Source organism: Fonsecaea nubica (assembly GCF_001646965.1).
Source record: "Fonsecaea nubica strain CBS 269.64 chromosome Unknown Scaff126, whole genome shotgun sequence".
Lineage (NCBI taxonomy): Eukaryota > Fungi > Ascomycota > Eurotiomycetes > Chaetothyriales > Herpotrichiellaceae > Fonsecaea > Fonsecaea nubica.
In genome coordinates this window covers 1-12,270 of record NW_019173799.1, presented here as the reverse complement: position 1 = coordinate 12,270, position 12,270 = coordinate 1, and the positions used below count along the sequence as shown (strand labels likewise).

The window sequence follows — 12,270 nt, the reverse complement described above, 5'->3', positions numbered from 1 at the left end:
CATGTATGTTAGTCAACCTACCTCGTACCTAGGTAGACATGGCAACGTTCCGTCGTCGTCGTCGACACGGGCAAGATTCATTCGTATGCATATGCGTACGATTGGAATGGATTGCACTGCATTAGACTTGGAAGCCCAACACGGATGAATAAGATCATTCAACCTGGACGATCAGATACTCTCCTTTCCTCCTAGAATTCGTTCTGTTGGGTTTTAGTTATTCACAGGTTACACACACACACACACACACACACACACACACACACACACATGTTGATATTCATTTCTCCATAGAGGATATCCCTGCCATCGCATGTCTATTCTACGTACGTCCACGAGCGGAACGTCGTCTATCTCATCTCGTCCCTCGTCCGTCCCGACCATGACTTCCGGCTCTCATGACTGGGGCGTTTCCAAAACAAAAGAGGGCATTGGGGTCGCGACCTCTGATTTCCCCGGAACAAGGCTTCCTTTCCGCCACCCTTCCGTCTTCGTGGCTGTTATGTGTATCAATAAGAACAGGAAATAGGTATCCGAATCCCTCAATCCGCTGGAGAAACGCCATCGCTATGCAGAAGGAAAAAAGAAAACCCACGCAAAATACTTCAGCCACAAGGGTAAGCCGTAAAACAGTCGCACAAGGTCCGTTGAGATAACCCGACTTGCTGAAAACATCGTAGTGGTGCAAAGAATGATCGTAACCATTAGACATTCAGCAAAACTTTTCAGATGTAGAATTTGCCCTTCACTGGCGGATCCAGAACCCGGTCACTGAAGCAACAGTGTCCAAAGCCGGTTCCGTCCTCATCCAGGTCACCACTTTCGAAGCTCTGAGTGTAAGGATTATGGATACCCAAGTCCATGACTTTGCCTGAGCCGGGCACAGCACCCCAGTTCAGCGGTCTGAGCACTATTTCCTCGCGTTCGTTTTGGTCAATGCCAGGCGGCAGATGGCACGCGGCACTGATGGCCATTGAGTTGCTCCCGATAACGGGCATTCCAAAGGGTAGCTTCCGAAATGACGTGGCGATGAGGAAAACGAGGAGGACAAAGCCCAGAAAGAGGAGGAAGAGCATACCTATCGGCGAATAGGCCACCGTGGTAATCTCGTCTTGCATGGGCACTGTCCCATCGCGAGGGATAATAGCAATGTTTGCCAGGAAGACGCTCTGCGACACAAGCCAGTGCATCAACCCCGAGCCGACAAGCAGAGGTATGCCATACTTGAACGGTAAGTTGAGGAAATATGTCGACTTTTGCTCGCCTTTGGCCTCACTAACTCGCAGATACTTCCGTCCTCGACCAGCCGTGACACTGAACCGCATCAGTTCGCGTGACAGGAACATGACTGTGAAGAGACTGTTGTAGCAAACGTAGAGGAAGGAGAACAACGCTTGCGGAGCGTTGGCTATGAGTGTGGAAATGGCGATAGAGGTGTTGCCGTAGCCCGGTAGATTCCACCCCATGATCAGATTTTGGGGTTTGACCGTATTCAAGCCGATCGACCATGCGTTCTGGATGGTTCTGTCGCCCTTGAGATTCTCGATTCCAAGTGCGAGGCAGACTGCCGTCCCCGCGCCCACGAACGTGAACAAGCCTAGTAGAAAAGCCCACTGTTTCCAGGTTGCGGCCTCGAAAAATCGATGCTGTTGAGGGTCATATCTCATGGGCATGGACTTGTAGCCAAGCTTGGACGAGGCGACAATACTCGAGTGGCTTGCCAAACACATTCCCTCCGTCGTGGAGTCAGGATTGCGCAGAAAGGACTGTAGTGCGTCCCCCACGGTCACCAGGGGAGCCTCGCCTAACCAGAAGGTAACGTAGGCAATTCCGACCACTTTGAGAATATTGAAGGCCAGAACCACGCTCATAAGGATGAGGGAGAAATGCAAGTGGCATTGGGATTCCACGGGCTCCGAGAGGCAATGGTCGACTTCAAACCCGCCGGTAGACCACTGATCCGCGATATCGACCAATTTCGGCGTGATCTTCGAGCATGGCACAAACCCCCATTGGTTCTCACAGCATGCGTGTGTTCGGTTGACAACATCAGGATCGTCGCAGATCCACGCAAAAGCATTGTACTTGCTGGTGATGACCTTGGGGAATTCGTTGTCGGCAATCTTGAAAAGGGAACCCTCGTTTGCAGGAGGATTCTTGACCACCACTATCACATTACGGCGATCCTCAACAAAATCCCGTGCATATGCGTGAATGCAATCCTCATTGTTGAGCCTGACAAAGTCCTTGGCGGCATGGGCCTGGATATCGGTAACATTGCATTCTTCGCTGTCAGGAAACTGGGTCTTGTCGTAGCTAGCGCCCTGTGCAAAGCTTTCAGAGGCGTACAGGACACTATAGTTGTTCGTCGCAAGGGCAGAGTAGAAGATGGAATTGTAACTAGACCGTTAGCCCTATGCCACTTGCCCTCACATCCAAGCGATGAGACTTACACCAGATGGAGTGGGATTGATGAAACCCCCAGAAGCCACCACAGAATGACCTTCTTCCTTCGCAAAGAACCGAGATTTCGGATGCTGGGTATGCCGACGTCCAACCATCTCTGCTTGGCGTGGGCCTTGTCGAGTTCGCTGCGAGTGGGAGACGAGACCAGTTGCATGCAGTAGTTCGAGCTTGCCAGCAAAACGGTGGCCACAATATTGAGCGCCAGATGAATCCAGGTGTCCTTCATTTCGGTCTTTGTACAACTCCCGGCATAGACCATGTAGATGCCTGACTTGGGTCAGTATTTCTCTCTGGACTAGAGTACCGGCCATTCAGGTCCAACATACCACCCATCATATCCATACCCCCCGTCACTATTCCAATGGTCAAGCAAACATTGGTTACCAGCACCAATACTGCGCAACCCAGCGCTATCCGCGAACTAGTCCTCCATCCTCTTCTTTTCCGTTGCGACCGCGCAGTGCTCGCCTTGCTCGGGGATGGGAGGAGGGGTTGTGGTGTACTGGCCAGAGGATCCGGAGTGTAGGCTGTGTTGCTGTTGAAGTCTGGACTGAAGAAGTTCGCGCTCGGCAGGCTCGAGCCGCCAGTAGGAGGCAGGGGAGTTAGTTGGACATTGTCTGCAGACCCCAGCTGTTGGTAGGGTTGTTTGAAGGGCGGCCAGTGTGGAATGTGTCTCCTATAGAAGTAGGTCAGTTACACCCGTCCGACTTGGACTGGCCCAGCCCTCTTGGAAGGACGTTGTCACTCTCACCTTTTTGCGCCGGACTCCATGACGGGCGTTGATCGTCGGTCACGAAGAACAGCAGATCATCAAGAGAGAAGTTGCAACAAACAGTGGTTAACAATCACGCAAGCAACGAACCTACCATCAAGTTCACGCCATCGCATAGCATGGGTTCAGGGCTGACACCGACATCCCGACACAGTGTTGTATGTTGGCTTTTCAGCTGCTCAGTTCTGGCCATGATGTCGGCCCAAAAGGAGATAGCTTACGGCGTGGGCTGGCAGCCGCACACAGCACAACCTTTCAGCGAGTGGGTTAGTGAGCCCCAAGATAGAACATCGGGCAGGGGTTTTCTTTGGTAAGCATCTGGAGAACGAGCTGGTGGGTGGCTGGCACCCCAGGTGGTGGCACCCAGCCAGTAGTGGTGCGAGAACCAGCGAGTTATTACCGAGTGCTCATATCTCGTTGTGGCCAAGTGGCGCAGGGAGCAGGGCCACTAGGGCTAGCTGGCCCCCAAGCCTAAATTGGCTTACACCTACTTCCAAGTACAATATTGTTGACTGGCCTAGCGAATCCTACCTAGAAAGGGTGCTAATCCAGTACGTTTCAGACTTGAACTCCGTCTTGCCGTGGCTAACTTCTCCCGTTGCCTCAGGCTGGCATCGCAACAGAACGGGTCGAAGTCTGAATACGAATATTGGGACCCTCGACACCGATTCTCGTCACTTCTGCATATTCTCACACTGGTTGAATATCTCCTGCGGACGTCCTTTATGGCCGTGCCGAGTACTTCCTCATTCTGCCACCATGGACAGGCAGTTGTTACAGATGCATCCACCATCCCAGAGATGTTCAGGAGGCAGACATCCACCCAATCGCCAGGTGGTGCCAGGCCTCCCATGCCGTGGAATTGAGACCTGGGTCTGATGAACCGGAACATTGCCGATTTTATTTCACACCTCGTTTAAAAACTTTGGAAACAGACCAATAGGAGGGAGCGCCTGTCTCGCGGCTGAATATACGAGGAGGCGCGCAAGTCGGCCTCTGTTCGTCTCCTTCGCTCGCAGACTCTGCAAGCAACAAATACGAGGTACAAGCAAGAAAGTGTCAAACAAGAAAAGAGACCAAGACACTCCCCGTATTTGAGATGGCCCGAGGCACAACATATCGGCCTAGATCCAGCTGGCACGCAAGTCAGAATTTGGACTGCGCCATCCCACAGGAGCTGAGCGGTGGGATTGGTGTACGGCGTACGCACAATATGTACGAGTCGAAACCGATTACTGAAAGCATTGCCCTGCCTGTGCAAATTCAGAGAGCTACGGACCCAAGTCCTCGATCTTGAACAGGAGTAGACGTTTCGTTATTGCTTATGCTCAACGACAAGAGTCTACCTTCCACGCCCTCCTAACCACCAAAATCAAATGTACTGCAAGGATGTTGTATTTTTCTCTACCAATGTCCGCTCAAGCGCCGTTTTGCCCAACCTCTTTTTCCTTTTCCACCTCTCGGGTAATGATCTGGCGAATCCCAGCCAGTCCCTCCGTCGCCAACACCTTCAACACCTTTCTTTCCTTGTCGCTTAACCCGATAAATTCTTGAGGCAGGATCTTGCTGAAGTCGAAACCCTTTTCTTCCTGCAAGGCCAATTCGACTGCGCCGGCAAATTTAGCAGGGTGGGCCGTCGCTAGCGACACGATTGGCACCTTAGATGCTGAGCCGGCAGCCGAGATTTCTCGCAAGCTCGCAACCACGCCGATCGCAGAGTGAGGATCAAGCACATACCCTTTCTTGGAGATGGCGTCCCCTCTGTAGCAATCTCGAATGGCTTCCAGAGTTTCTAAGTTGCTGACTCTAGAGCTGCCAAAGATGTCACGCGCCTTGTCCAAAATTTGCCTATCCACGGTAAATGATCCAGTCTGTTTCAACTCTTTGAACCAACCATCAATCTTTGACCCAGCGACTCTTACTGAAGATTCGACTTTGACGTGGGGGTTTTGATCGAGCTCGTGTTCTAGGGTCAAGTGCCAGAGGAGCCGTTCGAAATTCGAAGACACAAGAATATCCATGGCGGGGCTGTATGTCTCCTTGACGCCATCCTCATGCGCCTGAGCACCGTCTGCCTTGACGCCTTCGTGCGGCTCCTCTGCTGGCTTCTGCTTCTTTGTGTATGAGCCCGTCTGCCAGAAGCGATGCAAGATGTCATTCTCGTTGGTCGCGATCACAAGTTTCGCCACTGGTAGTCCCATACGCTTCGCATAATAACCGGCCAAGATGTCACCGAAGTTGCCAGTTGGTACCACATATTTGACCTCCTTCAGGTTAGGCTGCTGTTTGAGAAGCTGAAAGTAGGCATAGAAGTAATAAGTGATCTGAGCCAATATCCTCGCCCAATTAATCGAGTTGACAGCCGCCAAGTGGTGGATTTTATTCATTTCGGGATCTGCAAACAAAGCCTTGACATAATCCTGGCAATCGTCAAACGTACCTTGGACACTCAAGCAATGTACGTTGGGGTCAAGAACAGTCGTCATCTGTGCTTCTTGGACTGGCGAGACTTTGCCGTCAGGAAACATGATGAAAATGCTGACATCCTTCTTCCCCCGCAGCCCGTAGATAGCTGCCGATCCAGTGTCGCCCGAGGTCGCCCCAATCACTGTAAGGTGATGGCGCGCATGGCCCGTCTCCAGTTTCTGGTTCTTGCGCACGAGGAAGAATTCGAAGAGATTTCCCAAGAACTGCAGGGCAACATCTTTGAAAGCAAAGGTAGGTCCGTGGAAGAGTTCCAGTAGATGGAGATTCTTGCTCTCGTCTAACGTGACCAACGGCACCGTCTTTGGGTGCTTGAAAGTCGAGTAACTCCGGTCGACAATTGATTTGAGCTCTTGATCCGAGATTTCATGCTCGTCGATGTACAGTCTCATGACCTGGAAAGCCAGGTCCGAAAAGGAGAAGTCTTTCCATTTCAAGTACTCTGAACTGACATTGGGCACGGCATGAGGATGGAACAAGCCTCCATCAGACGCCAACCCCTTGAGCACAACTTCCTCGAAGCTGAAGAATTCCCTTAACGATTGGTCATGATACCGGGTGCTGGAGTATTTGGAAGTTGTGGTTGCCATGGTGGAGAATGAGAGCAGACGAGCTGCACTGGCCGAATAGGTCAAATAATGGTTTTCGGCTCCCTTTTCAGCGCCAATCTGAACCCCTGTCACACAATGAGCTGGACCACCGCCTAACAGGTAAGCTTAGGCAAGAAAAGAGTCGTTGGGAACGATGGTGCTGTCATAACGGCCACGGTAGTGACTCCGTCGTCTGAAAAATTTCCAGTATTCGCAAGGAGTGGACACTGAACCGATTTGGCTGGTACAATCACGTGATTTAGTTGCCAAGGAACCAGCAGCTCATCTCGCCAAGGTTGGACGAGGCTCTAATTCAGTACTAACCTTGATTCGGGTAGCGCTCTTGGCGTTTGTCGAAAAATTTCCCGGGTATATAAGTTGGCTGCGTCTTCCTCAATTTATTTTTTCTTTTCTTCATGTCGACTTTGTACGTTCACCCCCGTCCTCATGAAGTTGATGGTCGAATCCCCTTCTCGAGTGTTTTCCTGCTAACCGCCCATCTCCCTACAGACTTCATAGAATCATTTCTATAGTAAACGTCCTCTTCTGAGCTCTTCACACGAGCCACAGAATCCTCAACCTGGCTGACGACACAAAGTCCTCGGTACCCTAGAGTGAAGCCTTATGTTTACTCTCGCTGCGTTCTTGTCTGCGGTCTTCGGATCACGGCTTGAACAAGAGAGTGGTGATGATCTTTGACCTGTGTTTGGCGGCTTGGCTTCGTGCCGGCCAGCGCAGGAGGTACCGATGGATTTACTCTGACAGGCAATACTTTTCATGAGCTTGGAACCCTTGTTGGTTGGAGTTTGGGAAGAGTACTAGTCGTGGTAACACACAAACCTGCGTCGACATGAAATGTAGTGAGTCTCGGTCATGCCGTACCAGAGAATTCTATCTATTCCTATGTCACCTGGTAAGAGAGTTACAGACACCCGTGCGCTCTCTGGTCGACAACATCACACTCGAGGACAGATGCTGCCTTTGTATTCGCATGATTGCTAAAGACCACATTGCCGATGACTATTCAACAGCCTCGCTCGACACTCGACTGGCTCATCACGATAGAGATTTACCATGAGTGATTTAAGGATAGACCACATTTGAGATAAGCTAAAGGCCACTAATAACAACAAAACAATCTTACAGCCTTCCCTCACTTTCCTCGTCCCTCAACACCCACCTGACAAACACGTCCAGCTTCCCACTCAGCGCGTCCGCAGCGTCCACCAGCTCCTGCTCCACGCCCTCATAGCCCGCGATCAAGGATGCGGGCTTGTACCACACGACCCTCACGCCGCCCTCGGGCTCTTCCACAAGACACAACTCGACGGGGACACAAAGCCCAGCGTCGAGATCATGCTCGAGCATGGTGATGGCGATCATCGGATTCCCCAGAATGAATCTCTTACAGCCCAGGTTCCTGGTCTCCCCACTGGCCGTGACGACGATCGCGCTCGGCGGCGCGTACAGAGGCAGCCAGGCTCCGTGGTCGAATTCGTGGAAGTACATGAACCCGTGCGGGCCGACCAGCGTCCTGATCCGCGCTTCCCAGGACGCTCGATCCGTCGGTGGTGGTCGTCGTCGTCGTTGCTGTAGCTGGCCCTGGCCCGGTCCCTGATCCTGGTCCCAACCCTGTTGGACACTGCCTACGGACGAGCTCGGCGCGGGCTGGATTGATGAGCGAAGCCGCGCTTCCGCGGTGGAGAATGAGATGGACGAGCGGTATACCAGACGTTGGGCGTGGATGGTCTGCGTTTCAGTCGTGAGGGTCATGACTGCGGCGGACAAGGGCGGCAGAGAAGATGGGAGACAATGGTCTATAAGAAGATTGCGAGTGAGTGAGTGAGAGGGGGACACTTCTTGCAATGATGATTTCCAGACCACCACTCAATTATCGAGTCGTGGTTTCGTGGACATGTTCCGTATGTGTGTATATGTCCTTCGTAATTCCTGCTCTCGGGATCTATATACCATGTATGCGGCGTAGTCTGGGCGTCATCTCTCTTACGCACCGATCAAGAGCCCAGTCTCCGATGAATAATAATTTAATTGCAAGACCCTCTCTTGTCCCAAACTACATAACTAATCCAAGACAGAAGTTGTCTGTGATCAAACATAATCTACTTCCCTGTGGAAGAGCTGTTCCACAAATGTCATCTACAGTATCGAGGGTTGCTTGAAACTGAACACGTCGGCAGCATATGGATCGATCAGTAATCCCCTTTTGCCGACGGCCGTTGCGGGGAGAAGGATCATCCCAGTATGGACTCAGATTCAGATTCGCTTGCCCTTTTTTTAACCCTCTACATACGGTAATTATGATCACCACAAGCTTGTCCTGGAGGTGGCGTGTAGGACTGTCGATGGTCTTAGGGCTGCAAAGGTGGATCGAGATGAGGTCCGAGAGGTCTCACACGATATGTAAGGCTTGGAGTAATCCTGGTTTTTATTAGGAGCCGACACATGTCCTTGGTGGATTAGACTCGTTTCCAAACAAATTTTTTGATAGCTATTTGGCAACCTCTGATTCACGCCCTTCAGCGGCGACTTGTGCATCGCCTGGCAAAGAGGCTTTCCTCAACGGACTGGGTAGAGCTGGCGAGCGGTCGCTTGACTTTGACGATATTGACTGTCGTCTTATTCCTCGAGTGTTGATCGTCAGCTTGCCAGTTAACGCGGCACCGTTTTCCGCCGGCGCAGTCGTGGTGTCGAGCCCAGCAATACTGAGGCCATCGGATAGAAGAGCCTCTCCACCTGAAAGACGCCGAGAATGAGCTACAGATTGCCGTGTCCTGTCTTCTCGGATCTGACGCCTCCGCTCCTCCTCTGCCACCATCGCTTTCTTCTGACATTCCTCGACCTGCAGAAGGAAAAGGTCTCTCACTGGAGAGTTCTCGGACCCTTTCAATGCCTCGCGGGTTTTCGGGGACGCCCGCTTTCGACCGCCCGGACTGTGGATTTTCTTTTGGACCAGTTGGTCGACCTTATCCGTCGAAGGGGCTTTTTGCGGCGTGGCAATGGGCGGCAGGTGATGCGGCTGGTGTAATGGGGAAACTGGAGACAGGTCGTCTGCCGAGGGCCGGCTTTCCTTGACGGTTTTATGCTTTATATCGTACATGAGGAACTGGTACAGCTCACTTTGTCGGAAGTCTGACATGCTCGGACTGGGAGACGGCGTAATCAACGATGACTCGTTTTCTGAATCGAGGCCACCCAGGTGATACCCGCCAATCGGGCTCAAGACCAGATCCTTTGAGCCACTCCATCTACCAAACACGTCTTCAAGATCATGTTGGCGCTGAAGGTACCATTTCACCCTCTCGAGGCTTTTGTAACTCTCATCAAGGTTTGTTGTCTCTATGAAACATCTCGATGCATTTTCGTCGTCCCCACAAACATCGGCAAGACAGCCCCTGATATACCAGCATTTTGCGACTAGTGCGTCGCTCACTGGATGCTGACCAGCAAAACACAATGATTCGGCCTCTACCAAAGCTTCTCTGCTTCGATCGAAAGGATCTTCTTGGGTATCGACATCGTCATTCGTGGAGTTGACAAGGAGCAAATGTGCTCGGCTTAGGAGGGTCTCGGCGTATAACTCAATAGCCACACTCTCAAGGGCATGGCCTTCAGCACATGGTTCGCTTTCTTGCGGCGACGTGTTTTGCGGGAGGTCATCGGTATTGCAGCTTTCGAGAGGCTGGGGAGGGCTCGGTTGTCCGTGCGGCGGAATGTGACGAAGGGGGATCGATCCGTCCTCTTCCATCTTCGAGATAATGACAGTGTCCAAGTAAACTCAGGAACGTTATGAAGCAGAAGATTGCAAGAATATGAAACATTGCGACACAAGGCAGTGTAGTATGATTCACCTCATCGCTGGTGACCGCTGGCTGCCACGTATCCGAGAGCGGAATAAAGACACGCGAAACAAAGACATCAAAGGAACTCACCAGACATCAGCATAGCAGATAATTCAGCACTCGCCGTCCTGAGATTGATAACATGGTGCAACTGAAGGTGATCAGAAATGGCTCCAGGTCTCGAGTAGTAGCTGTCTTCAGACTGTCTCTTGCCACATTCAGTCTAAAGTGCAGCAAGGACAAAGATTGACTCGAGACACGCCTCAGTCCGAGGATTTGGGACAGACCAAGCAGAGTGTTTCATTGTTCTCGTCGTGTACCAGGCAGAAAGACAGGTCCAATTACAACCAATTATCTATGTTGATTGATCGGGGTGATCGGTCTAGTCAACAGGAACATCAAGGAGGAGGTACATACCGTCGAGTCGTCGAGCCGTATGCGGCTGATGGCCAAGCTGCGTGCATGCCAAGGCCTTGAGAGAAAGAACCACGGACTTTGATCCCCACATTCTAAAAGTCTTGAATATAAGCTATGATTGACATTTGATCCTCAACAATTAGCACAAATCGGCCGGATGGTGTAGTTGGTTATCACAGTGAGTACAACCCAATATCTGCCAGTACGCCAGCAGTATCTAACAGTTCATCTAGTCTCCTTAACATCTTAAGATAAAACGGAGAAGGTCTTGAGTTCGAGCCTCAATCTGGTCATTTTTTGTCTTTTTGCCCTATTCTTCAAGTAGAAGTCCTTTGCTACAGGGAAAAGCAAAAAGGGAGATGTAGAAAGAGAACAAAATTTTTGCATTGCGGTCCGAGAAAGGGCGGATGCCACAATTCTTTCATGCATTTGATCTAAAGTTACCATCTAGACTTGCTCTATCCTTGCTACAGTATTTGTCTAGTCTCACTTCTATCTAGCCTTCATGTCTATAATCTTGGAGGAGTAACCCTGTTTCTAGTCCAGCACGATATTACCGTTGGGTAGAGGCTTATAGTCCTCTTCCCCGGCCCATTGCGCCTCGTACAAGCTCTCGTCCATTTGAGAAGCATCCATCCCCATATTGACTTCCCTGTAGGCCTGTTAGCGCATGGATAATAAGGATTCGTACGGGATCTAACGCACTTGTCCTCTGCGAGCACCTCGAGGCCCGGAATGCAGTCAATCAGGGCGATGATCACAAACGATCCCACGAACGACCAGGTGAAGCCGATCAGTGCCTCGACGATCTGAATGCCCAGTTGGCGAATGTTGCCGTCAAAAAATACACCACCGTCCACTTCGACTCCTCCATAGGCGGCCACGGCCTTCTGGGCAAAGAGTCCGGTGCCGATGGTACCGAGAAAGCCGCCGACGCAGTGGGTGGCAAAGGTGTCCCCATTGTCGACCCACCGCATTCTTCGCGCAAAGGCGGTGAACTTGATGCGCAAAGCCTGGCGGCAGACGACGGCTCCAAAGATGCCGAAGAAGAGCGAGGTGGGAAGGTCGATGAAACCTGCGGCGGGAGTAATCATGACCAGACCGGCGATGGCGCCCATGAACGTCGAGTCCAGTGACCATCGACCGGTCTCGAAGTAGGTAATGGACGCCCACGTCAAGGCACCGGCCGACGCACACAGATTCGTCACGCAGAGCGCCATGACCGACTGGAAGCTGAGGGTGAGGGTGGTGCCAGCATCAAACGCCAACCACGAACCCCAGATGATGATCATGGCCAATAACTGACACATGGAATTGTGCGGCCGATGCAACTTGAGATGAGAAGGCGTTCGGACATCGGATCTTCGGGAGCGGAACACTGGATAGGAGAGGTAGAGGCTGAGTGCACTGGCCGTTGCACCACTGCAGATGTGTACCGGCGTCCCACCAGCAAAGTCAAGCACCCCAAGCTCACTGAGGAACCCTCCGCCCCAGACCATGTGAGCAAGAGGGCAGTAGATGAAGGTGGACCAAAGCTGGATGGATATGGTTAGTGGGCAGGAATCGAGGCTGTCAAAAGGGAAGCCGGGGGGGGGGGGGAACCATACAAAGATGAACGGAAACCAGGGATGTCTGCGACCAGGTCCACAAGCGCCTCCAGGGGCAGTGGAACAGACTGGGG

At 51.9% G+C, this 12,270-nt stretch overlaps 5 protein-coding genes across 5 annotated transcripts; all 5 read right to left on the bottom strand.

Moving 5' to 3' along the window:
* Positions 1–725: 725 nt before the first annotated feature.
* AYO20_10914 (hypothetical protein) lies at positions 726–3,237 on the bottom strand (the record flags this gene model as incomplete). Its single annotated transcript, XM_022649170.1, has 4 exons — positions 726–2,355; positions 2,454–2,733; positions 2,793–3,142; positions 3,218–3,237. The coding sequence occupies 4 exons, from the start codon at positions 3,235–3,237 to the stop codon at positions 726–728; spliced, it is 2,280 nt and encodes a 759-aa protein (XP_022494834.1).
* A 1,419-nt stretch (positions 3,238–4,656) lies between these two features.
* On the bottom strand, positions 4,657–6,312 carry AYO20_10913 (hypothetical protein; the record flags this gene model as incomplete). The annotated part of the gene is made up of 1 exon (XM_022649169.1): positions 4,657–6,312. One exon carries the CDS (start codon positions 6,310–6,312, stop codon positions 4,657–4,659), a length of 1,656 nt encoding a protein of 551 aa, XP_022494833.1.
* Positions 6,313–7,452: 1,140 nt separating this feature from the next.
* AYO20_10912 (hypothetical protein) lies at positions 7,453–8,085 on the bottom strand (the record flags this gene model as incomplete). Its single annotated transcript, XM_022649168.1, has 1 exon — positions 7,453–8,085. One exon carries the CDS (start codon positions 8,083–8,085, stop codon positions 7,453–7,455), a length of 633 nt encoding a protein of 210 aa, XP_022494832.1.
* A 736-nt stretch (positions 8,086–8,821) lies between these two features.
* Positions 8,822–10,078, bottom strand: AYO20_10911 (hypothetical protein; the record flags this gene model as incomplete). Its single annotated transcript, XM_022649167.1, has 1 exon — positions 8,822–10,078. One exon carries the CDS (start codon positions 10,076–10,078, stop codon positions 8,822–8,824), a length of 1,257 nt encoding a protein of 418 aa, XP_022494831.1.
* A 1,048-nt stretch (positions 10,079–11,126) lies between these two features.
* AYO20_10910 (hypothetical protein) lies at positions 11,127–12,088 on the bottom strand (the record flags this gene model as incomplete). Its single annotated transcript, XM_022649166.1, has 2 exons — positions 11,127–11,241; positions 11,295–12,088. 2 exons carry the CDS (start codon positions 12,086–12,088, stop codon positions 11,127–11,129), a joined length of 909 nt encoding a protein of 302 aa, XP_022494830.1.
* Between the last annotated feature and the right edge of the window lie 182 nt (positions 12,089–12,270).